The sequence below is a fragment of the Polypterus senegalus genome, chromosome 5 (genome assembly GCF_016835505.1).
Source record: "Polypterus senegalus isolate Bchr_013 chromosome 5, ASM1683550v1, whole genome shotgun sequence".
NCBI classification, from domain to species: Eukaryota; Metazoa; Chordata; class Cladistia; order Polypteriformes; family Polypteridae; genus Polypterus; species Polypterus senegalus.
The window spans coordinates 9,568,653-9,596,198 of record NC_053158.1 but is presented as its reverse complement, the minus strand read 5'-3'; the positions used below and the strand labels follow the sequence as shown (position 1 = coordinate 9,596,198).

Genomic DNA, 27,546 nt, shown 5'->3' with positions numbered 1-27,546 from the left:
TTCTCAGTTTTTTTTTTTATTTTTAATAAATTTGCAAAACCTCAAGTAAACTTTTTTCACACTGTCATTATGGGGTGTTGTGTGCAGAATTCTGAGGAAAAATTTATTTAATCCATTTTGGAATAAGGCTGTGACATAAAATGTGGAAAAAGTGATGCGCTGTGAATACTTTCCGGATGCACTGTACTGTAATATAATATAGTATATAACATAGTATTTATTATTTTGTTATGATGAAGGGAAGATAAAAGCAAAGCTAGCTTAAAAGTTTACTTTGTCTTTGAAAAATTCTCTTTAGAAGTCCTTTAAATCAGAATTGTATAGCACACAAATCAAACTTTAGATATTCAGAAATAGACTCCAACAAGAAAAAAAAAAAAAACAATGCAAAATGCATGGCAGAACAAAATCAATTGAAAAAGAAAACAAGGAGTGAAATCAGTTTTCACAATCATTTATTACCTCAAGGATTTTAAAGAGACACCCATTTTCACACTGCTTTAATCTTTGAATTGAAAGCTGTGGATGAATTGTGCATAAAACCACACCAGAGGGCGCCCCACATATTTCTAAGAAAAATCATATACGGTCAGTAAAGGGAACTAAACTGCTAAGCAAATACTCCTCTTTTCAAATCAATTATTCCAAAAGATAACCTAAAAAATAAAAAACCTAAACCTAATTAAAAAAAACAAAACACAACAGCATCAATGAAAGTTGTGTCTGCAGTCAAATGTCTCAAGAATGCAGGGTTAATTAAATAAATTACAGAAGTGGTCATTACTTTTACAAAAACAAAATACAATAGAAAGCAATACAAGGAAGGCAGGTTGTTTTCTCACCTACCAGATTTGAAATCTTCTGTGACTGTTGGATCATTCTGGTCCGGATGATGCTGCAGAGGTGGAGACTTTTGTGGGGTTGCTGGTGTCGACGGTGGTGTTGGGATTACCATCAGGTCATCAGGAGGAGGCACAGCAAATACTACAGGTTTAGAAGAACCTGATTCTTTGTTTATTAGCAGCACTTGTATGGGCCCAGATTGGCTTCTTAAATTCACCTGATACTTCTTTTGCCCATTTTGACCCTATAATAGAATACAAAAAAACCTTTATGTAGCATCTCCTGTAAAACTTTTGTTGCTTGCATTAGAAAGTGGTGAAAATGAAATATCTGCATGAGTGAAAAAAAAAAAAAGAAAAAAAAAACTGAAACTTCACACTAGAAAACTGTTTAAAAGTGGTAGAAATGAAAATCTATACATATAGATTTTTTAACATTAACCTATTGTTGGCCACTCTTCACTCAGAGGTGTGCATGTGCGAGTGCACACAACTACTGTAAGTTTAAGCACTCATTTTACAAAGGAGAAAACAGCTCATTGGTTTAGTAATTGATTATAAAAGCGTGAAAGGAAAACCCCATAGCCAATTCCTTTCAAAACTGATTATTTGTTTTTTTTTCCTCACCCATCCCAAATACCACTCATGCACAGTCTGGCAGTTAATCACTTAAAAGTAACGCAAGAAAAAGATCTGAAGAATGATACATCAACATATAATCATGGTTCAAGACAGTGAATCACAGAACGATTGTTCAGATCCACCATCTACCTGAAAATAATTTTACAAATTAAAATATTCAGAAGAAAAAAGAAAAAAAAAAAAACACACACAAATTTTATTTGCAAAGATGTGCCATTAAGACAGCATAATAGCAAAATGCATTTTCTATAAAGTGTACAAATATTTCAAAGCTGAATTAGGATCCGGCTTAGGTCCAGTTGGTTATCACCTACTAGGAAAATGAGCCTGGACTTGACTGTTTCTAATGAGTTTGCACGCAGTTTGGGTGAGGAACTTGCAGATTTGGGTATGATTGCCAATCCTAATGTGATGTGGGAGACCTTCTGTCACAAGACCCTGAAGGTTGCTGAGGGTTATGTTGGTGTTACCGGTGTTCCCAGAAGGAGGTGTTTCATCTCGCAGGGTACCCTGGATATTATCGAGAGGAGTCGCAGCGTATGGCTCAATGGCAACTCTGGTCTGTACCGGGAACTGAGAAGGGTGGCTGCGAGGGCTCCGAGGGCAGATAAAGAGGCATTTGTTAGAGGAATCTGTGAGCAAGTGACACACCATTTGTGGTCTAGCAACCCATGTCCTGCTTACAGAGGAATCGAAGCATTACGCACATCTGAATCTGTTCCTCGGAGAGTAGCAGTCAGGGCGACTGATGGAACGGTCCTTACAGATGACACTGCAGTTGTGACCTGCTGGACTGGCATCATCCCAACTGACTGGAAAATGGGACTTGGTCGACCCTATCTGGAAAGGGAAGGGTGATCGCCTGGATTGCAGCAACTACAGGGGTATAACACTGCTCTTGTTGCTGGGTAAGGTCCTTGCTAGAGTTGTCCTCAATAGAATTGGGGTGCTCGAGAGACTGACCGAGGAGTCCGAGTGTCTGGGGTTGCGAGTGTCCTGATAAAAACCAACACCCAGGCCTTTAATGACCTCTTGGGCACGGCCATCAGCAGTGTGTCTGTCTCTGGAGAGAGTGTTGACATCATCAAGAGGTTTACTTACCTTGGCAGTGACATTCATGTCTCTGGTGATTCTTCCTATGAAGTCAGTAGACGGATTAGGAGAGCATGGGGGGTCATGAAGTTGCTGGAAAGGGGTGTGGCACTTCCCATATATATTCCTGATGATTCCTGTCTTGCTATATGGTTGCGAGACATGGACGCTATCCAGTGACCTGAGGCGAAGACTGGTCTCCTTTGGTACCATGTCTCTCCGGAAAATCCTTGGGTACCGTTGGTTTGACTTTGTGTCGAATGAGCGATTGCTCATGGAGTCCCAAATGAGGCACATTACCTGCATTGTGAGGGAGCGTCAATTATGGCACTGCGGCCATGTGGAACGATTCCCCAAGGGTCATCCAGTTCATAGGATCCTCATTGCTGGGGACCCAAGTGGCTGGACCAGGCCAAGGGATCGCCCACGTATCACCTGGCTGCGGCAGATACTGGGTCATTTCCGGAGGGTGGGACTAGACCGTGTGTCTGCCTGGGGAGGGGTTGACAACCAGGATCCAGAATTGTTTCGACATGTAGTGGGTGCGGCAATGCACTGTATCAGTGCATGCTCCCCAACCTGATTTGACCTGACTTGCATAAACATTTCCCAATACCATTCCTGTCCCAAACCATCATCTCAGGACAAGCTGGTAAGGAGGTACAGGCCAAGATGAAAAGGGTCATCTGCATTCCTCTTCCTTACTTCTGGTATCATAAAGACCAGTCACCTTATGTGGGCACATAGGGCAGGGGACACTGTATAGTCAAACATAACAAAACCTTACCTTTTCTCCAATTACCATGTCTATGGTGTTCCGTGGGTTCAGGGATAGTGTTTGGGGGCATACTTGAACTATTATTAAAAAAAACATGGAGACAACCTACTCAGTATGCTGAAATGGGGTCTATACATGAAATTTTAAACTTTGTACTTGTTTGTATTTTTAATTCTATAGGATGAAGGTGTGAAGGAAGCATGTTACATTAATTATCTGGCTCTCTTTGTGCCGGCTACTGCATAATCTAAACAATTAAATTAACTGTAAAATTAAACAAGAAAAATACCAATGCAAAACAGAAAGGTATGAAATTGTTCCTTGTTTAACCTACCATTTCTGGAACTGGTACTTCTAACTGTGTACCAGATGGAGCAAGAACTGTCAAAAGTGTATCACCTACAAGGAAGGGGAGGGGGAAGGGGGTGGGTGCAGGCACAAATAAAAACACACAAATTAGTATCAGAGAGAGAGGGGGTGAGAAACTGTATAAATAGAACATAACCGTAAAATACACTGTGTGTATACATATCATAGGCCTTGCAATACAATTATCTATGTTCATGTTACCTTCTGTAGAAATATTTAAATATAATAATTTATAAGAAATCTCTGAAAATCACCAATAAATGTTTATACTAATATAACTGTAACAGAATTAGCTGTACTCCGACAGAGAGGAAGGACATGTTTCCATCACAGAGGACCTAACTTTGTCCAAGCATATTGACACCTTGGCACAACAATGTTTTACCACTTCAGATGCCTCAGGGATTTTAAGATGCCCTCTCAGGGTAAAAAAAAAAAAAAAATTTCTATAAATCCACCATCTTAAAGTATCCTATCAGGAAAGATCACCGGTCTTGGAAAAAGCACATAAGGCTCTGCGGAGGGTGTTGTGTTCAGCTAAATGCACCACTGTGCGAGAAATCTCCAACTTCCAGGCCATCTTTACCAAGTGAAGTCAGACCATGGCAACGGAAATTATCAGAGATACCAGCCATCCCGACAACGGTCTCTCCTCTGTGCAGCAATCAGGGAAATGCAATGGCTGCCTGAATAGCACTTTAGAAAGATTGAGGAGGCTATCCACAATATAAATGAGGACAATATCTAGAAGTACACGAAACCCAGTTATTAATTCTCTTATATCAAAGTTCTGTATTATATTTTATAACATTAACAAATCTGGTCACTGCACATACTCATATTTAGAAATTAGTTTTTTAATATCTTTTTATACTCTTTAATACACATTCTTGGGGTTCAGCAACTAAGCATTTCACTGCGCATTGAAGTGTGTATGTGACAAATAAAATTTGATTTGTATTTTTCACATGCAAATAATTTTTACCAGTAAAAGTAAGAGCACCAACAATGATATCAAATGTAAATGCTGTTTATTTACACAAGGGAGATGTGGAGAAAATTACTGCAGGGACAGCCAACTGTTTTTGCTTTTGTCCCAGGTTCTTTGATTATTTCCCCATGTAATTTTGTTGTTACGAATGGAAATTTTAAAGTTGCACTGATCATGGCCATCAGCCTAAACTGCACTAAGTATGTGCATGTACTCTGTCATTACTCTGAGCTAACAAAAGGAAAAAAACTAATGATATGTTTAAAAGCAGCATGGGCAGCAACGCCTAAAACTTGAAACCAGTCTGTTATGGTGACAGACTCCACTAAATACAGAATACATTCAATACTTCTTAGCACTGTCATTTTACTAATATCTTTGCAGATGAAAACATTAGCATAAAAAAAAAATGAAACTGCAAATAGTTATTTACTTCATCCTTACTGCCCTTAAGAACAATGTAGGAAGAAGTGTATTAAGTGCGACCCTCTTTAGAGTCAACTTATTAACCATGCTTTTCTCCACCTGCCTTTCAGCAATTCTCATTTCCCTTTTCACGGTGAGGTTTATGAGCATGAACAAAACAATTGTGTGTTACTCTTTATCTTGCAAGATTTCCAGAGTTGGGTTCGGCAACTCACTACCTCAGTCGTCCTTTGAAGAAATGTATTTTGTGTCCCGCTGCCCAGTAATTTTTGCCAATAACATGACCGATTGGTCTTTGGTCATCTCTACATCAAAATTCATTCTTGTTCATTTATTTAAAGCATTTTTGAATATACGGTGATAAGTGGTCATGGAGACTGGTAGAAGGCCATGAAATCTCGTCATGATTTATTAATGAATTTTTTGTCTGAATTGTAGTAATCGTGATGCTATGTTTAGGGAGGCAATAAATGTGTGTGACTGTAAGAGAAATCTCTTTTGTAATGATTTAGCAAAATAAGCTTTTAGGTTCTCACTGTCCTCGAATTGCTTTAGGCAGTACTTTTCCATAATGCAGGTGGTGCCAAAAGATACAAAATCATACTAACATTGCCTTAGACTAGTTCTTAAAAGCTCACATATGGGATGTTTCTATTTGGTTTCTGTGTGCTTACCAGGCATGCGTATGTGTTAATGAAACATTGGTATAATCCCGTTCACCTTATAAAAGGCTTTGTCTGAAAAAGTAACTTTAGGATAGTGGCAGTTGCTGCATGACATCAGTATCTTCATGCACCGATGAATGTTAGTTAAATAAAATCTTCTATACATTGCTGGAATCTGAATAGCCTTTTTGTGTATGAGAGTAATGCTAGACAGTGATTGGAGGTTTTCCTATAAAGTGACCCTTTATTTTGTAGGGAGAGATCAGGGGGCAGGAATCCAAGTTGCTGCTATACAGAATTCTGGTGGGATGTTACCAGAGCCGTCACAATGTACTGATGATTCAAGGAATAATCCCAGATTAGTATTTAAGAGCTGCTTCTTGCTAGAGGCCCACTGAGCTTGGAGTCCTGGAAAATGAGACTGTGCTAAAATGGCAGTGCAGGCAGCAACTATAAGAAATCGAGAGAGGGGAGTTCAGAATTTAAACAAATAAATAAATAAGCCGATCTGACTGACTATCTTGTTAGATTTGGTCACTGGGCTTATATAGGAACTCGGCAGGACAGCTAAGGTTTGTTTTTGGTTAGCTTCACCCAGGTGTTGTTCACCCTTTAATCAATTCTGAGTGGCACACTTCAGGTTTAGTTAAATCCTATCCTTGATTTGTACTGAATGCTGCCTGGATAATTAATTTGGAGCCCATGTTTAACTTTGTACTAGAACGACTGCTATTTGTAGTTGATATCAAAGAAAGGGGAAAAGAAAATGAGCTAAAAATGTAAATATGGTACGAGACGACTTGTTTTTGCACAACTATATATATATATATATATATATATATATATAAAATATATGTGTGTATGTATACACACACACACACACACATATGAGAGAGAGAATTATATATGTGTATCTATACATGATTTTATTGATATACTGTAACTCAGTTTTTCCTTTAAAATACTGATTATTAAGAAAACAAAGTAAACAAATACATTTTAGCATAACCAACCAAGTTTACTTTGTGGTTGAACCTCAAAGTTGGCACAAGAAAAAAAAAAAAAAAGTTGCTTAAAGCTAGTGTGACATTACGTGACCTTTAATCACTTGGTACATCAGACTTGCTCAGTGCAGTTGTTGATCTCGTCGCCAGACCGTGCTAATCGTAAACGATTGAAAACCGCAGGGCATGTCTACTTTACAGACTGCATGCTGTCTTTCCAGCACAGTTGTGCTTGTCTCTCTTTGTGACAGCCAATAATTTGCTGTCTGAATGAGGTGGTGCTATATGAAGGAAAAAGGTAAATGTGCTACACTGGCTTAATAAAAACACAGATTGGAAACCAAACAATCTGAGGTGCTATTTGAAAACTGAGATGCACAAGCACACATTGAACTTGAACTACCTGGAGAAAAATCTGCCAAGGAATACTGGGACAAAATCATTTAACAGTATGCAAAGCTCAGGCAAACTCACCACAAGAGACTTCAGGCTGTTATTGCTGTAAATTGTGGCTCTACGAAATATTACAAAGTGTGTGGATTTAATACTGTTCCTTTTTGATGAACATTAAACAATATTACATTTTAAAGAAAAAAGTTTCAGTACTTTGATATAACATATTAAGGATAAAATCTCAGATGATCTATTACTCAGCAAAAGTCAAGAATTGGTTAAGGGACTGAATAACTCTGCAAGGCACTGTATTTACTCAAACTGAATAATTTCAGTAAATGTATAACATTGCTCAAGGATTCTTTGTGACTTCATGGGAAAACTTTTAGGCTTTGTTCTTGGAAAGACTGCAACAGAATATCAGTTTCTGGGAATACAGACTACTTTCTAAAGTTTAACAGCATGGTTCTGATTAATTGGGACCTTAAAAATGTTTTATAAGCATTTCTACACTCAACCACCACCACATTTTCTTTAGGTATTTTAATAATTACTGCCAGGAGAGGCTCTGGTCCCCAAAGCCCATGAATTAGATGCACATGTTGAAATCAAAAATAATAGAACATTCTCAAAACTAAATCTATTTGTACTAGAAAGGACTGGCATTCATAATGCAATACTGGGCTCTTTTCCCACTGTAGGGACTTATTAGAAACTCAAAAACTTTACTAAACAGTAAAACTGCAGCAATGCTGGCCATTTACAATTCATGTTACTTAGTTCCTGATACTTTTTTTTTGAGCTTCTATTCCAGTGTGGGTACTTTTGTTTCAACTAGGAATTATTGTGGATGGGTTTTGGGCAATGAAGTGTGCCGATTTTTTGACCACAATTACTGGCGCCATTTTACAAATCTGTTAGATGTTTGGACTTAAGGGAGTTATTGGGGAAGATGAAGCACCACACTTTGCACGCCATCATTCTTCATAGACTGTGCCACACATTGCATCAAAGCAATAATCCCCCCACAAAAGACACAAATGCTTCAAAGCAATAAGGTCACACTGAATAACTCCTAATAGCCAACTCTCTGGTACACATACAATGCACCAAATCATAGCAATAACCTCCTCCATGAATTTGCAATCAATTCAAAGCCAATAAAGTGTGAGAGCTGCACCGTGAACTCGCAATTGCACTGCATCACTCTTAACACACACCTCCCTGGGGCGCAACACTACGCACTGTATCAAAGCGAGAATTTGAAATTGTGTTTGCTTCAATGCAATAAGGTGGGGGTAGTTTCTGTAGTAGAAAAACACCTATTACTATCTAAATTATTCAAGCAGAATTGTCATAAAGACCCTTTATTTGATTGGGATCACAAGAGTAACATGAAGATGGTATGACTTCAATGCACAAAACCATAAACAACGCTTATCTCGGGCAAAAACTTTTTCCAAGTAGTGCACACAGGACCACCTACCAACACACAGAGAAACTAAACAGCCTATAGGGAAATCACATGAAGCCAGAAAAACAGTAGCTGTAGGTCAACAATCTGCACTGCCAGGATACTTATAAATAAAATGGGCAACCTACCGTACGTTATTCTCTGAAACTTTGACTGTTAATGTTCCACAGGTTTGAAAGTTGCAATATATTACAGCAAACCCAGAAGGGAGATTAACCTATATTCCGACTAAGGCTAAAAGAAAATTATCACAGGTCAAAAGTGAACAATATTTAAAGCTCTGGTAGCAATACGAGGGAAAAACCGACAAGGGCCACATGCACAAGCTGTATACTCCATATCAATTATACAAACCTGCCCAAGATTAATATGCTTAAAATGCCTTGTTACTGCCAGGTTTTGCCTTCAAACAGGCCTTCACCAACTTAGTTCTCTTTTACAGGAGATGTACCTGAGGCTGTGGTAAAGTGACTTGTTGACAACTCTGCCAAACTGGGAGATAATCAGCTGAAACTGTAGGACATCGTCATGAACTATCAGAAGAAATGTCATACTTCAACACTTTTTTTAAAAAGCATTCCTTGTCAGGAGTGGAATGAATTCAATAAAAATGATCATGGATTTTGGTAAATATTTGCTAATTCAAACAAGGCAAGTACATACCACTGAAGCAGTTGCATAAGTCTTCATGGGTAATATAAGCAAATGTAATACAGTGTTAAGGAAATTATTAAGATAGGTTACTGGACAATGTTAAATGCATTAATAAATAAATTAATAAATAGGATATCTGCTGTTTGTGGGATCTTCTGAAATATTTTTTATACTCTGCTGAAGCCAACATTTCTGTTGATCTAGCTCCTTCTCTTTGATTTCAAGATCTTCAATTTGTGCTTTCAGGCGCTGCAGATGATCAAGGACTTCTTTGGTATTGCATCCAGCACTTATACCCCTTTGAAAAGAAAAAGAACAATGGATGCACTGCATTTCTTTATCTGCATTTAATCACAGAGAAAGCAAGTGAGAGGGCATTATGCTTAGAAATTTTATTACATACACAGTACGCAAGAATGCTCTTGACAGGATAACTTTATAGTTTTAAAGAACATGCAGTATTGTAAAGGCCACTACTGTCAGGTGGTATAAGATGACACGGGTATGCTGGGAGACATCACCAGGGAAATCAGGATGAGGCTGCCACAAATGATTATTTTGTAAACAATTAATCTACTATTTTAAATTGATTAGTTGATTAATCTGATGACTAATTTTGTCCAAATAATTCCAGTAAGTACATGAATATGGCTGTATTTGAATATTTTTAAAATACTTTTATATATAGAATCTGAAAAGATCAGGATGTGGGAAAAAATACAATAACTAAGACAAGATAAGACAACATTTAATAAATGTAGGTCAAAAAAGCCTAAAAGTAAAAATCTATATTTTTGATTAATAATTAACATAACTGTGTGTTGGTTTTGTTTCAGGTAGGACTGCTGAGACCAAGCATAAACATCCATCCATTATCCAATCCACTACATCCTAACCACAGGGTCACGGGGGTATGCTGGAGCCAATCCCAGCCAGCACAGGGGGCAAGGCAGGAAACAAACCCCAGGCAGGGCGCCAGCCCACCGCAGGACACACACACCCACACACTAAGCACACAATAGGGACAATTTAGAATCGCCAATGCACCTAACCCGCATGTCTTTGGACTGTGGGAGGAAACCCACGCAGACATGGGGAGAACATGCAAACTCCACGCAGGGAGGACCCGGGAAGTGAACCCGGGTCTGCTAACTGCGAGGCAGCAGCGCTACCCACTGCGCCACCCTAAGCATAAACATACAATGTTTCAATATTTTCATATTATATATAAAGGTGTATAAAAGAAGCAGTCCATGGAATTCTCTCAAGTTGGTATAAAAATGAGCAACTTACTTCCACCGAATGCTGTTTTTTGACTTCTTCTCAATTAAGCCAATTCCTTCCAGTACATTCGTAATGTCATAAATTCTTCGTTTTTGTCTCACAGCAAGGCTGTCAGCGGCCTAGTTGAGAGAAAAAGAAAAAAACAAAAAATTGAAGAGCTCAGTTACCTGCATTTTCCTTGAAGTGAATGAGTGTAGCATGCAGTGCAATGGCGTACACATCCACCTGCCTTTTTAAAGGTGTTGTAATACCCAAACTGACTTGTTGCTTAAACATGCCCCGATATATTCACATTTTCCCCCAAACTCATTTATTGCATACATGGTTGTGTGTGGCTGAAGGCCATCTTGTCAACCATGACATTACAGAACACGCTTATTATTTACTTTTGACCTGAACTGCACTTTGGGATATAACCAGAAAGCCTCCACACAGCGAAAACCTCCCCTAACACAGGAAGAACATGGAAAATCCACACAGGCAATGGCTGGCCTAAGTTTACAAACAAATAGCAAGATATATTTAAAAAAAAAAAAAACACACACCACAGACATTGGTCTCCATTTTCATGTTTCGTCCACATTATACCCCGGCATTTTTAACCCATGAAAATGGAGACTTATGGGTGAAAAGAGTTTTGAAATTGCACTCGGATTTATTCATGATTATTACATAGCTCTTACTTGGTTGAATCTTGTTCATTACAACGTCTCATTACCCGATTGGTCACTCATTACAGGGGGGAAAAAAAAAATCTATAGCACATATACAGTACATACACAGGATGTAGCTTAAGTTGTTTTACAAAATAGTTTCAAAAATAAAAATTATGCAAGAACAATAAAAAAGTGAAAAATATTGGCTGCATAACAAATGCATAATTTGTAGAAAAGTTCTTATTTTTAATACTAGCCATCCTCAACGGCTCCACCCTTACAGTAGTGAAACAGGACAGTGAGGAGGGCCGTGCCTGGCTCCCCACTCTGGACGTCAAGCAGCTCCCTCCCCTCAGCCTCTGTCTCGGATTAGCTCCTGCAAGCAAACTATGATTTTTAGCATGATGACAGAAGTTGAAAAGCAACCGGAATGTTCAAGCAAATTATAGAAAAAAAAACTGATCTAAATCCGCTAAGTAGTTCTCTCGTTCACTAGCTAAGTGGAGGTAAGGTACACCCCAAGGCTGGTGCGTGAGTGAGGAGGTCCATGCCCCCCTCCACTTGGCACACTGCGTGCGTCTCAGATTTGCGCAAATAAAATCGGTACCGCAAGCGAACTATGATTCTTAGCGCGATGACAGAAGTCACAAAATCAACCGGTATGTACAAGCAAATTATAGAAAAAACCCGATGTAAATCCATTAAGTAGTTCTCTCGTGAAAAGCAGACAGACATACAGACTTTGGGTTTTATATTGTATATATTTTATATTTTAACTCTATAAAGATAAGCATGAAAAGTTCAAATGGCTAAAAGGACCCAAAAAACAAAAAAAATAAACCAACCCTGCAGTGGGTTCAAGTCTAAAACCCCACCCAGCCTCCCACTGGACATTCTACCTATCAAAAAAGCCTTTAAGTTGTTTCTAGGCTTTGCCCCAGAGGATAGATGCTGTGGGTCATAGTGGATACAGAGGCATTGTTTTCTATGGTGGTTACAGTATGTTGCTTACCTGTATGCCCCTAAACTGCACTTTGTATAGTTTGAATGCTACACACAAGGAAAATCATGAATTGGTTGTTGAAGTTTTGCACTAAATCCTGTGGCTACTGCTATTACCTTCAAAGATCCGTGTGTCGACTCATGAATGTCCAGGTTAGATGTACAGTTACGTCATTTGCCTTTTTGGTCATTTTAATGTGAGCAGAGATATGACATCAGCACTAGTGTATAAATAACTGATAATTAACTTTATTACTACTGCAATTCTTAGTTTCAATTTACATGCTTCCTTTAGGTCAGCTTATATCGGGGCATAATGTGAGCTACCACAGCTATGCTGATGACACACAACTGTATTTATCAAATCGCGCCTGATGACCCCGACTCTCTTGATTCACTGACACAATGTCTTGCTTGTGTTTCTGAATGGATGACTAGTAATTTTCTTAAACTAAATAAAAAGAAAACAGATTTTACTGATTGCCAATAATGGATATAATGAGGTTATTAGAAATAAACTTGATGCATTAGGATTAAAAGTCAAGACGAAGGTAAAGAATTTAAGGGTAACTATTGACTCTGACCTGAATTTTAAATCACATATTAATCAGATCACTAGGACAGCAATTTCTCTACTTAAGAAATATAGCAAAAGTTAGACCTCTTATAACACTGCATGAAGCGGAGAAATTAGTTCAAGCTTTTCTTTTCAGTTGGCTAGATTACAGTAATGCACTCCTCTCAGGGCCACCCCAAAAAAGACAATCGATTGCAACGAGTGCAGAATGCCGCTGCTAGAATCGTAAATAGGAAAAGAAAATCCGAGCACATCACCCAAGACCTGATGTCACTACACTGGTTACCTGTGTCATTTAGAATTGACATTAAAATACTGATGATGGTTTACAAAACCTAAATAATCTGCGCCATTTTATATTTCGGAATGTCTTACAGCTTACACTCCAAATTGTAACCTTAGATCTTCAAACGAGTGTCTACTTAGAATTCTGAGAGCTAAACTTAAAAGAAGTGGTGAGGTGGCCTTCTGCTGTTATGCACCTAAAATCTGGAATAGCTTGCCAATAGGAATTCGCCAGGCTAATACGGTGGAGCACTTTAGAAAAAACTGCTGAAAACACATTACTTTAACATGGCTTTCTCATAACTTCATCTTAAATTCTGATGGTCTGTATATTCGATTAATTATCAATATAATTTTTGATGGCTCCGTAATCCGTACTAACCCCTACTATCACTTCTGTTCTTTTTCCGGTTTTCTGGGGTAACGATCTGCACCACCACCACCTAATCAAAGCACCTGATGTCCCCCTACATTGATGGATTAAAGGCCTGAAGTCCACAAGACAATCATCATCAAATTCTTCCATGAGAATCCTTAATACCATGACGACTGATTGAGGTCATTTATGCTAGGTAGAATGCCTAAAGGGGGCTGGGTGGTCTCGTGGCCGCCAGACTCCTGTCTGGAGTTTTTTTCCTTGTTGGTTTGTTTTTTCTGTCCTCCCTGGCCATCAGACCTTACTTTTATTCTATGTTAATCAGTTTCCCTTTCTTTTTCTTTAATTCTTTTTTCTCTTTCTTCATCATCATGTAAAGCACTTTGAGCTCTATCATTTGTATGAAAATGTGCTCTAGAAATAAATGTTGTTGTCAGTTTAAGTTAAGCTGCGTATTTCATTGTAACGTTGTCTTGCCAAATGCATAAACTGTATTCTGTTGACACATAGTACAGTAGAACTGACACTTAAATTAACATATATGTTATTGCCATGTCGATGTGGGCTTGCATGTGCAATGTTGACGGTTGACCAGATCGAGCGTCATCGGTTATACTTGCTCTTCCTGCTCCAAAACTTTCTGCCCTCTCAAACATTTTGAGTCGTGTGCTTTTCACTTTCATACTGAGCAGACATCCTTCTGTGAATTTCAGCAGCTTTCACTTCATCTGCCCAAAGAAACCTCACTACGGCATGGTGTTCAACAATAATGTAATTCCACAGCAGAGCATCCATGTTCACCAGCTTACAGGCAGAGGGTCATGCTGTGTGTGTTCAAACTACCCATAAGCCATTGTAAACATCTTGTACTGCATCAGCTTCTATCTGTTGTTGTTACTGTGTAATTTTCAAATTGCCTTTACTTTTTGATTTTCCCTTGCAGATTCAGACATTTCTTTTAAATCTTCAGCAGATACAGTATATGCAAGCGTACATTAACACTTTTTAAAAGGGCATTCTTTCAAACAGAGTAGCACCTCAGTGTTCTGTTCTGTCTGCCTTAGCAGTGAGCCAAGGTGGAACAAGGATTTTTAGTGAGGACACCTTAGTTGTAGGATCTATATTTATGAAGGATTAAATGAAAGGACTTGTATCAACAGGACTATTTAGTAGATTTGTGCAATAATCATATCATATATCATATCTGTCAATGTAAAAAGAGCTACAAAAATTAAATTTGTCTTTGAGAGGCAGAAATCAGTATGTTCCCTGTTTCAAATGGGTATGAATCTCATGGTGTCTTTTTTTAATTACAGTGTGATGAAGGCTGTCATCACTTTCAGCTCGACTACCTGGTTAAGCAGCCTGACAAATCCAAAACCGCAACAGGTTACTAGACAGATCGCCAAAACGATAATATGACTTGAAAAATGTGCCAATGAATAATAATAAAGAAGAAACTGAACATTAGCCAAGTTTCAATCCAGTTTTTTGAGACGTTTGGTTATCGACAAACAGAATATACGTAAATAAAATGTGCGAAATTTGCTGTCTCCAGCCTATATCCATCCAACTGGCTTTTTATCGATAAAATGCTGTGCGTGATTACGTCATCTCCCACAAAACGAACTGTCGCATAAGTTTTGTTGTATCGCGAAAAAAATCTGCCCTTGAGCCATTTCCATACATAGTTTTGTTTACGTGGCAAATTATCTACTTTTTGTTTTCCACGTTACACCCCCTCCACTAAACAAAGAAATGGAGAGATTATTCAGACAGTTTTTTGAAAATTGCCAGCTTACTGTTATTTCAGTTTCACAAATAATTGGAATTGTCTGATAGCCCTAGCGCTCGAAGAAAGTACCCCAGTGCGACGAAACCCACGGGTATGGGAGAGATGACGGAATAAGACCTTCTGGGAGGAGGTGGTGGAGACACACTTCACAGAAAATCTCTGGCTGCAACATTTTAGAATGACACGACCGACGTTTGAGATGTTGTGTGGATTCATCAGTCCTGATGTTGCGCCCATCACAGGTTGCCACCGACCACCGGTTCCAACCCAAAAGCGGATTGCCATCGCCCTTTACAAGCTGGCAACCTGCGCCGAGTATACAGTAGTTAGAGAAACTTTTGGGGTTAGTAAAACTACCGTCCATCGATGTGTATTTGCTGTGTGCACCTCTATTAAAGAAAAATTAATGCGCCGTTATATCAGACTTCCGACTGTAGCGGAGGCCAATGAAATTGCATACCGCAATTCCTTGGTGCATCTTGTGCCACAGATTTACGGTGCACTGGATGGCATGCATGTGCCTATTCTTCTCCCGACAGAAGGCTACCGCGATTACATTAATCGCAAAGGGTGGCCATCTATTGTTCTCCAGGCCCTTGTTGATGACAGGTGCATGATACGAGACATTTGCGTTGGCACTCCTGGAAGTTGCCCATGATGCAGCTGTGTTTGCAGCATCGGATCTGTACAGGTGAGCCTACCTTTCAACATCCCTTCTCAGTGCGATAACAACTGAATTAGTACTGTAACCGGCTTCCCTTAAGGTTTTTAATTAAAACTGAAATTTAAATTAATACAAAATAATCAAAAAAAACTAAAGTTAATATTAATGAGAGAATTTCTCATATATGCTAAAACATCTGCCATTTAATAATAAGAAAAAAATGTTTAGATAATGAAACACATGGTTTATTAAATATTTTGACTGGCACGGTAAATTACCTTTGCGGTTTTTGTATTATTTTGACATCCTGAGAGACCCCCAGACTACAGTTGATGTGGAGGGGGTTCAGGTACCCCTATTAGTAGCGGGAGACCCAGCCTATCCGCTACTGCATTGGCTCATCACGAGAAATAACGAGTCTCTTCATCAGACCATGCGAACCGCTTCGCTATTCTCGTTTGGATTGCACGTCATGAAAATGTATCATGTGACACATTTATTTGCGTTAAAGCCCTTTTTTCCGACAAAAACTGTTTCCAATGTAGTTTTTGCGACATCTGAAGTATCGATATGGAATTAATGCGCTAAAGTTAAACGGAAAAATATTATGTCGACATGTACAACATTTTATCGATAATTAGCGCTTCAAATTTTTTTACCGATATAGCTGATGGAAATGCTAAATATTTTTTCGCAAAAACTCCTTGGCTGGAAACCTGGTAATTGTCACACTTTCCATCAGTAAACTGGGAAAATGCACAAACTTTTCCTAGAACTCCTGTTGGAATAATTCTCAGCTCCCCATGACCCAACTCTGCACTAATTGGGTCACGGGGAGCTGAGAATTATTCCAACAGTAGCTCACATAAATCCAAAAACAGCCTTGGCTATGACATTAGTCCACCACAAGCTAAACTCCAAGTACACTAAATCAATGCAGGAACAACAATGGATTTAATAAATGGGAGAAATTCAGAGTATACACACACACACACAAAAAAAAAAAAAGATGGTCATACAAAATGTATACAGACAGTAGCCTGCAGTCAAATTGGTTCTGAGGCAGTGAACCTGAAACTCTTAATGTTAGATCAAATGAAGTTTCTCTGATGTTGTCCTTAATTAGTCGTGTTAGTGAATTAAAAGGAGTGGATGGATGAGAACTACTTGTCATTAAATACCGATAAAACAGAGATGTTAATTGTTGGAGGGAATTACGCTGATCACAATAATATTCTGTCATCATTTAACTCAGTTTGAATCACCATTAATTTTACTGAATCAGCCCGCAATCTAGGCGTTACCTTTGACTCTAGCATGTCACTTAAAGCGCATATTACAAAGTTGTACAAATCATGTTTCTTCCATTTTAAAAATGTTGGGAAATTAAGGTGCTTTCTAAATAAACAGGATTCTGAGAAATTAATTCATGTATTTACTTCTAGTAGGACTGACTACTGCAATGCGGTGTTCACTGGATGTTCAAACTGTTCTTTATTCAGCCTCCAGTTTATCCAAAATGCTGCTGCAAGAATTATTACAAGAACAAGAAAATACAAACACATAACTCCAGTTCTTAAATCTTTACACTGGCTCCCAGTTAAGTTTAGGGCAGATTTCAAAATCCTCCTTTTAAAACATATAAAACATTAAATGGCCGAGGTCCGGCTTACTTGTCTGAACTTATCATGACTTACAAACCTGAGCGCACATTAAGATCTCAAGATGCCAGTCTGCTTATGACTCCAAGGATTAATAAAAGAACAGTGGGAGGCTCAGCTCTTAGTTACAGGACCCCTAAACTGTGGACTGGTCTTCCTGCTTCTATGAGAGATGCCCCTTCGGGCTCAGCCTTTAAATCCCGGTTGAAGACTCACTACTTTAGTTTAGCTTTTCCTGACTAGAGCTGCTGATTAACCGTACAGACTGCATCTCTGTTGTTAGTCATTAGCACTAAAACATAAGTAACATGATAGTTATAATTTATTACTAACCCTCACCTATTCTGTTTCTCTTCTCTGTACTCAAATGTGGCACTTGGTGCCACTGCCCACCTGCCAAGTTGTTTTGCCTGCCTAAAGTAAAGTCATCCCTGATGGAGGATTGCAGGAATCATGGGAATTAGGGGTCCTTCATTGGATTAGCTCTATTTCAGCTGTGGTATGGCCAAATGGGGGAGGCAGCTTGGTGGATGAGGTCTCCAGGACTCTGAACAAATCCAAATCATATTATGCGATATCATCTACTGTTAAATTCTACTCCGTACTTCTAAATTTTTTATTTTTATACTGTATTGAGGATTTGTTCTGTTCTGTTATTGTATTGTATTGTATTGTACTCTTTTTTTGACACCCACAGCACGCCCAACCTACCTGGAAAGGGGTCTCTCTTTGAACTGCCTTTCCTGAAGTTTCTTCCATTTTTTCCCTACAAGGGTTTTTTTGGGGAGTTTTTTCTTGTCTTCTTAGAGACTCAAGGCTAGGGGCTGTCAAGAAGCAGGGGCTGTTAAAGACCATTGCGGCATTTCGTGTGTGACTTTGGGCTTTACAAAAAATAAATTATATTGTATTGTAATGTCTGTACCTCAATGAAACCAAAGATTCCTTTATAATATTAACCTTTACACAACAGTATAATTAAATCTGCCATTTAAAGCAATGAGGGATTTATAGTATTCCAAAGTGAAGGGTTTTAAAACTGAGGCTCTACTAGTTTCATTACAGTAGACTGTTGCATCTTTATATAACCATATAACCCACCCTTATTTGAAATCAAAGGCATTTCCCTACCCAAGAATATGTTAGGCCATAATATTGCAGATGGCCTAAACGAAACAGCATGAAAATTACCAAAAAAGCCAAGCTGAATTTTTTGTTCCATGTTTAGGAAATGATGCAGATGCCATTAACTGATGTCAGTAATTAGAACCGAGTCAGCCTAACAGACAATACAAACTTCTCTTCTGTTTGGGAGGTCCAAAACACCTGTGTTCCTTATTCCTCGTCACTGCATTTGATGATTTGTACTTCCGGATAACTGCTCGTTGGTTGTCAGCTCTCATGCACACAGAGAATACCCCTACGGCTAAAGGTAAAATTAAACCCGTTTGATTCTAATCGGTGCGAGTCATAGGGCACATCACATTAAGAGACTGGCTTCATGGTAGCATACTGCCAATGGACTCTGACCCGTAAGATCATGCAAATGAAGGGTATGACTGAAAACCTGTGGAAGGGTCAGTTAAGGTGACATACTGTAACCTGAAAATGGTCCTTCTAGGTAAGTATGTGGCCTACCTCAGATCCAATCCTTACATGGTCTGCATAATACACTGCTGCTTCTTTGTCAGTTGAGCTTTTATTTCAAAAAGTTAATACATTCAATTAAGACAGCTTGGACATAAAAGACAATTATAGACATACTTACCACATTAAGTTTCCATTTACAAAAACTAATAAGTAGGTAAATGTGAAGCAAAATTTCAGATATTATTGACTAACTGAAAAGAGTACAAAATGCAAGCTTTCGAGGCAACTCAGGCCTCTTCTTCAGGGAAGATGAGGGGCCCGAGTTGCCTCGAAAGCTTGCATATTGTAATCTTTTCAGTTAGCCAATAAAAGGTGATATTTTGCTTGACTTCTAACTACATTCATAATGGCCAACACGGCACAACACCCTAGTACTACTGGTAAATGTTAAAAAAATTTAGAGAACATTCTTTCACAGAAACTTGCAAAATGTGCATAAAGAAAATTCCTAGGCCTCGCTTTGTTCTAATGTGGCCAGAAAAGGCCCCAGTCCTGCAACCAGTAACCGGATAAGCACTTCAGAATCTGGACAGATGAAGTATGAGTCTTGATCACAAAGGCAGTGTCTACGTATTCACACACCCCAGCTTTTTTTGTTAAAAGGTTTTTCCTCCCCTGTAGTGTATGGAATCTAACAATTGTTTTAATATTGTGACATACAGCTGAAAACAAATTCCATACTGCACAAAAGCCACTTAGCATCCACAGATCAGATTTCACTCTTAAAGCCCTCAAGTGTTTCCAAGTATTCAGGCTTTAAAATGAGGACTTATGGGAAAGATTAAGAAACTAAGAAACACCACCCACAATATTCTGACATTTTGATTAACTGGCTTGATTTCCTTAAGATCTTAGTACCTACCAAGACACAGGATAAAAAAAAACAAAAAAAAAACACGGGTCTTCAAAGTGAGGCTCAGCAGATGTGACCAGGGTGTTTTACTTTGGTAGACGCCTCTGAAGGTTTAGAACTACTGTACAAAACTAGAGATGAATCTGAAGACCTTATGAATTAGGATTGTCCCCATTTACTAGATGCAGTGCCAACATTTGCTTAGAAACAGCACAGTAAGGGCAATAAAGCGCAAACAAAGCTCACAACTACCACTGTAAAGGTCTTTTACAAATTCTGCAGCCTTCATACAGCACACATGTACTACTATGCTGTATAATAAAAGACTAGGGTCTCTCTCTGTGTCCAGTCACTTTACAGAAATTTGATAGGTCAGTGACACTGCTGAAAATGGAAGTGTTAGTGCGAGATACATGAGAAGGAGAAACAACACAGGGGGCCTGCTGAGTCACCTTCAAAGATGCGAAGCATAAAACTGGACAGGCGCCTCAAAAATGATGACAGAATCTGAGAAGCGGCCTTTATGGGAATGTACTCGAGAGAGGAAGAGCCATGAAGAGAGGTTCAGATACTGACGAAAAGCATGGAAGGTACAAGTAAGAAAAGAGATAAAATTTAAAAATAATTGCAATGACCCACCTTCGACAAGGAATGACACTTGTTACATAGAAAATGTAATTGTTTCCTATAAGGAGGAGGAAGAAAAGGATCCACAAACATATCTGTAAATTAGGCAAATCGAAGTTAAGACAAGGTCATTTCAGTTAAGGCTATGTCACACTACACTACTTTTTCAACAATATCAGTTGTTAACCTCATTTATAAAATCTTAGCAAGCCAGGGGCAGCCACAACATGCTCCTGTGATGGGCCTGGCATATAGTCTGACATACTGAGTAATTTGCTCTTACAAAATCGAACAGATGTGATTTTCTTGTAAGTCATTGGGGAAGCCTCTGCACATGTGTGAGCTGAAAGACAATGAGCACTCGACTGGAAGTACAATGTGTGTAATGCAGCTACAATGGATAAGAAATGAGGGTATTCTGGACCTAACAAACAGAAGACAGGCTAGTCTGTCTGATATCTCACGTTTTGTGTACCACAACAGAATGGAGGTTGAGAGGGCAGATATAGCGTCTGAACTCACCATACCTGTAAAACTTTCACATGGACCCCAGCTCTACCAGGCAGCAAATTACTGGCGGTCAGAAAAACGGGTGATCTCGTGGTATTCTGGAAATGTGAAACTGTACTGGAAAGTTGTCACACAATCGTTTAACAGTAGAATCCCTGAAGACTACAAAAAAACGTGTAATCCTGGCCCAGCTTAAATTCCTTTACACGTCTCCATAAGCATCTTTTGTTTCATAAATGTGTCGATCAGCACAAGTAGCCTACTGTGCCATCCTCAAACCTTGACGGAGCTCAAATTGGGGGGGTTGGGTAACATATTTCTTCCAGCTCAAGCCAAGGCACCTTATCTGCATGTGAGGCTCCTGGAGTTGTATAGGGTCAATAATACAGTGTATCATTATTTGGAAAACATGCATGTCAAATGTGTTCCATGTCTACAAAGATCTGGATAAATCTAGGAGGAAAGGAAATGCGAGAAATGCTGAACACATACTGTACCTAAAGGGGAAACTTCTTCCATGTTCTACTAATAATGACGTGAAGTGTATAATGTGTGAAAACTTTACTCCAAATATCAAATAAATGTGTGGTTTTATCTATACTAATAAAAGACGACTGACCGACTCACTGACTCACTCACTCACTCTCCAACTTCCCGTGTAGGTAGAAGGCCAAAATATGGCAGGGTTATTCCTTACAAAAATTAGGCAGGTTTCATTTCGAAATTCTACGCATAACGGTCATAACTGGAACCTAATTACGGACATATATACGACCATAGCCTGCAGCTCGGCCGCCGTGTGAGGCGGAGTTGCGTCCCTCATCGTCACGCCTCCCACGTAATTGAGTGCCTGCCCATATAAGGCTGTCCGTCAGCAGCTATCCAATAGACACGCTGCCGCGAAATATTCGAGGGTGAAGGACTGTACTTATGCAAACGAAGATGAGATGGTCAGGGATAGACTAGCGTTTGGCACAAACTCAGTAAAAGTGCGAGAGAAACTTTTAAGTGCCGTGTCTTAGCTAACATTAAATAAAGCCATGGACATGGCAAGATTGCACGACATAGCATAAGCACAGCTGAGAACCTTTGATGCATGTACTCCGAGCGGCTCACGTGAACTGACTTTGCAGGTGTGGGAAAGGTAAACACGTGCAAGCAGTGTGTAATGCTTCAGATAAAGAGGAAGACGAGCTGCTTATTGATGCAGTAGGAAAGGAACAGCCCTCCGACGCTGAAGCCGCCTTTGCACACATATCAATAGGAAAGCAAGGTGTAAAGCTCAAGTTTAAATTACGTTTATAGACACGTTGCCAGCTAAATATTCGCAGGCAAATCCACAACTTAATAACGGGAATGCCTGTTAAACATCTTAAGATTCACGAGTACCGATTTGGGTAGTGATCTCTTCAATGAATAAAACCTGTTCAAAAAACGCATTACACAATTGAGAAGGCAGCAAAAGAATATGAAGCGAGTGACGCATACAAGCTACAAGTGCAGCTACTGCGGAAACAAAGCACGGTGTAAACCTTAAGTTTAAATTAAGTTCATAGAAAACCAGGCTGCCGCTGGCGTTTGTCATGCCTACGACGAATAAGATATTCGCGAGATACAAGTTTAATGAGAGGACGCAGGGTATAAACGAGACTCTTCATCACTTTGTAACGGAGTTAAAGTTGCTGGTGAAGGACTGTGCTTATGCAAACGAATAGGAAAGCAGGGTGTAAAGCTTAACTTTAAATTAGATTCATAGACACGCTGCCGCTGGCGTTTGTCATGCCTAAGACGTATACCATATTCACGAGATACAAGTTTAATGAGAGGACAAAGGGTATAAACGAGACTTTTCATCACTTTGTAACAGAGTTAAAATTGCTGGTGAAGGACTGTGCTTATGCAAACGAAGATGAGATGGTCAGGGATAGAATAGTATTTGGCACAAACTCAGCAAAAGTGCGAGAGAAACTTTTAAGTGCCGGGTCTGAGCTAACATTAAATAAAGCTGTGGACATTGTGAGATCGCACGAGATAGCACAAGCACAGCTGAGAAGCTTCGATGCATGTACTCCGAGCGGCTCACGTGAACGGACTTTGCAGGACTGGGAAAGGTAAACCCGTACATGCAGTGTGTGATGTCTCAGATAAAGAAGACGACGAGCTGTTTATTGATGCAGTAAGAAAGGAACAACCCTCTGAATCTGAACAAGACTTTGTAGACATATCAATAGGAAAGCAAGGTGTAAAGCATAAGTTTAAATTAAGTTCATAGACACGCTACCGCTAAATATTCGCAGGCTAATCCACAACTTAATACCTGTTAAACATCTTAGATTCACAAGTACCGATTTGGGTAGTGAACACTTCGATGAATGAAACCTCTTATCTTTACAATGGTTGACAAACACGGAATATAACTTGAAAACAACACATCCTCCAAATATGAACCTGATTGAAAGAAATAATGATAATCAAATCCTTGATGACAGCAACACTCAGAACAGTCACAAAACAACTACATTGACAATCATGTTATGTTATCTTTAAAATGTTTCTTTTTCTTTTTCATAACTTCTAACTTTTTTAACACACTACTTCTCCGCTGCGAAGTGCGGGTATTTTGCTAGTTCAAGAATATAACCAAAGGGGGGAAAAAAAAAAGCATTCAATGTACATGTTGCTGTCAATGCTGTCAAACCCAAGCTCAAATGTCAACTGACAGGACATTGATACGTATTCCTCGCTTGTGCAGAGGATAAGAACTGTTGCCTTATAACTAAAAAGGTATCAGGTTTGAGATCGGGTGTTCCACGTTTTGAGTAGTGAGCTGCTATTACTATTATTACTACTATAATATAATAAAAACATACATTAGGTTTAATTCTGTAACAGCCGGTGTAAATTTTTTCTACTTGTAAAAGTTAGCTGTTTATTTTATTATTCAATTTTATTCTCTCTGTAACGTTCACGTAGTACAACAAACTTGCCTGTCCCTCTCGGAGTTGATGGCATTTATCTCCATTCTTTTCACAAGAGCAGTGCTGTGATTGATGCCCGCTCAGAACGGTTTGTTGTACCGGCAATCAAAGATACAATGTCCCATGACCGCTATCAGACTGGACAAAGGCAGGACCGTATCAACAGACAACTTCTACACAGCACTTCGCCGGCTAATATACCGACTGCTGCATGGCAACACAACTCTGCTTGGCACCATAAAGTAAAATGAGACTTCCACCTGCAGCTCAAGTCACTTTAGTACGTGAGTAATTCGCCACAGCACGGTTTAGATCTGGCTCTGTCATGATGACATTGTTTTGGTTTTTTTTTTCGCACCCACTAAAAAGTTATGGATTTGAAGGTGTTGAGCCCAATTTAGGCAATAGAATTGCTCTCACACATCCATTTTCTGAGACATGAAGGTTTAACACAAAAAAACACTGTTTTAGAGAAAAAAAATGGAATAAAGTTTTAAAACAAATTATTTGGAGTTGAAATCATAATTGGACATGTTTAGTCAATGAGATTAGCAACTTCAGTCATCAAGTTTGACATTCACTCCATTTAGAAGTTTTGTAATGTGACATTGGCCTAAGCTGACTAAGACTGCACCATTCTGAGATAATACCACTGGGCTGATATTAAAAAAGTCTCTCAGTCCTCACAGTATTCAGGGTTCACATGGAAGAATTTGATGATGATGATGGTCATGTGGACTTCTGGCCTTTAATCCATCAATGCACGGAAAAAAAAAGAAAGACATGTAGAAGTTCAAGTCTGAGTCCAGCTCTCCAACTTACAGGGGCGAGTAGAAAGTAACCAGCTAGCAAGTGTTCCATTCTGGAAGGCAGAATTTAACTAAAAACAAGGTGACCAGGACAGCCACAGCTCCAGGGGCTACAAAAGAGAGCACTACAAGTCTAGGGCTCTCGAATTTGAAGATAAGTGCAGTACTCCAGTTTGTCCGAGTAACGCGGTGTTCACATGCTCTCTGACTATTCGGAGCTCTAACTTCCCATTCAAAGTACATTCAACATGAATTTCTGGTCGGACTATTCGAAGACATGCAGGGTTGCTGGTGATTTGCTACTTGGTCGTCATGTGTGGGGCGGCACCATCAAATAAAAACATAATGGTAAATGAAAAGCCATTAAAGTGGTTTTAGAACAAACAAACCGGCCCACTGTTCAAATCGAGTGGTTGGTCATCAAAGGCTGACCATGAAAGTGAAACTGATACATGATACAGTACTGTACGACCAAACCGGCTTGACATGCAAGGTGAATTTGGTCACGTGAAGCTTCACCATGCGTGACAAAAAGGCAAAATAACTGCGACTGTGACAAGCAAGACGTTAACCCTCTAAGGACTGTTCACAACGCGGCAACAGTCAAGGTTCATGTCAGGGGAAATGTGCAAGTCGTGAAGTCTTGTGCGGTGACATTCTGCAATAACGCAAGGGGCGTATCGATTGTGCAGATCAGGCATTGATATCCTACAATCTCGTGTAAAAGCAACGGAAAAAAAAACAGAAGAGTACGCAAAAAAACACATTGCACTCATGACAACAGAAGCACCGGGCTCAGCGCTGGTCAAAACACATCTAATAAAGGATATGTGCTAAATCTGCATCAATATGGCCGTGGACACTCAACATACCTTTCCTGCTGTATGTTAACGTTTTAGTATTTACATCTTTCTGTTACACAACATTTTTTCCTCATGAAACAAAATACTACGTTTTTGGTTTGTTTTTTCCCCTGGGGAAAACAATGCTGAGGAGGTTGTAGACTGCTGTCCCCTACAAACAGAAATAATTACGAAGCAATGATGCAGAAGTCAAAGATTTTCTCTTAAATTTCTCTCCCTTTTATTCTGCATTTAGTGGTTCCTACCATTCTGTGCTAGAAATGTGGGACTTGCCAAACGTATGTGTGCTGCTACAATATGCAAATATAAGCTCTTGGCAGGAAATGTCATCCAGAGTCATGTTGGTTCCTGCAAGTGAAGAATCCTGCACTCCCTAACAAATAGCAGCAGGTGCAGGAAAAGGTGAAACGGATCTGAAAAAAATAAATCAAAAAATTGCTGAATAAGTGGAAGTAAAACTTCAGCACCATCATAAAAGCTGCCCCTGAGCCATCCACTAAAAACTTGGCAACAGCCTTGTAATTCATTAGCTCCGGCAGCAAAATCAGAAAACAAAGGGGTCTCATCGAGATAGAGGCTACACCAATTGCTGATCTAATTAGGACAAGTCATTTTTCTGTCTCAGAGCGGCGTGGTGGCACAGTGGTAGCACTGCTGCCTCACAGTTAGGAGACCTGGGTTCGCTTTCCGGGTCCAACCTGCATGGAGTTTGCATGTTCTCTCCCCGTGTCTGCGTAGGTTTCCTCCGGGTTGCTCTGCATTCCTCTCACAGTCCAAAGACATGCAGGTTAAGTGCACTGGCAATCCTAAATTGTCCCTAGTGTGTGCGAGCCCTTCGGTGGGCTGGCACCCTGTCCGGGGTTTGTTCCTGCCTTGCGCCCTGTGCTGGCTGTGAATGGCTCCAGCAGACCCCCCATGGACCCTGTGTTAGGATATAGCAGGTTGGAAAATGACTGACTGACTGACTGATCGATTTCTCTGCCACGGTAGGATATGAAAATGGCAGACTTCCCGGCTAAGGCTGACAAAGACTGGTGAAGATTTCTCTCTCTTATGCTCGCTTTTCATGTGCTTCTAAAATATGAAGCGCTAAACTGTGCTAACACCCCAAATAAACACAATGTCCTAGTATACTGAAACACACTTTAGTGCAACAAGCAGCAGGAAGCAAGTGTTCTGCTGCCCAAGGTATTGCGAAACCAGGGGCCTGTCAGTCATTCAAACAGAACAAACAACATTGCTTAAATACTACTTTGTCTGGGTATTTGGCGCGAACAGGAGGAGGGAAGAGAGCCCTCAAGGAAAGAAGAAAAAAAATAAATAATCACTCGGAATGGCGGGAGCCTGGCAATTGATGTAAACTGCCACTCACTGAGGCGCCTTTGTTTTACTATGCAGCAGTCCAACACTTGTGCATGGGCGTGATTTGAAAACTATTTCTGTATTACTGTTTGAACAGAGGACTGAATACTAACACAACGACCCACAGATCACACTGCACCCCGAGACTTTATACTAACAAAGGCACAAGGCTGACACCCTCAGCAAGGCTCTCTTTACTGACCGTTGCTTACAAATAATAAAAAAATTTTTTTAACGTAATGAAAATGGCATAATTAGATCTGGACC

The 27,546-nt window shown here is 39.5% G+C and overlaps 1 protein-coding gene across 2 annotated transcripts in view; it reads right to left on the bottom strand.

The window, feature by feature from the left end:
* e2f5 (E2F transcription factor 5) overlaps positions 1-27,546 on the bottom strand; it is a 57,704-nt gene that overhangs the window by 16,342 nt on the left and 13,816 nt on the right. Inside the window, exons 2-6 of one of the 2 annotated variants that reach the window (XM_039754326.1) lie at positions 10,624-10,733; positions 9,467-9,628; positions 9,340-9,383; positions 3,689-3,753; positions 843-1,087 (exon numbers count right to left, since the gene is read on the bottom strand). In XM_039754326.1, coding sequence (XP_039610260.1) covers positions 843-1,087; positions 3,689-3,753; positions 9,340-9,383; positions 9,467-9,628; positions 10,624-10,733 — 626 coding nt within the window. The remainder of the gene's footprint in view (positions 1-842; positions 1,088-3,688; positions 3,754-9,339; positions 9,384-9,466; positions 9,629-10,623; positions 10,734-27,546) is intronic. The other variant, XM_039754325.1, reaches the window with a different exon arrangement.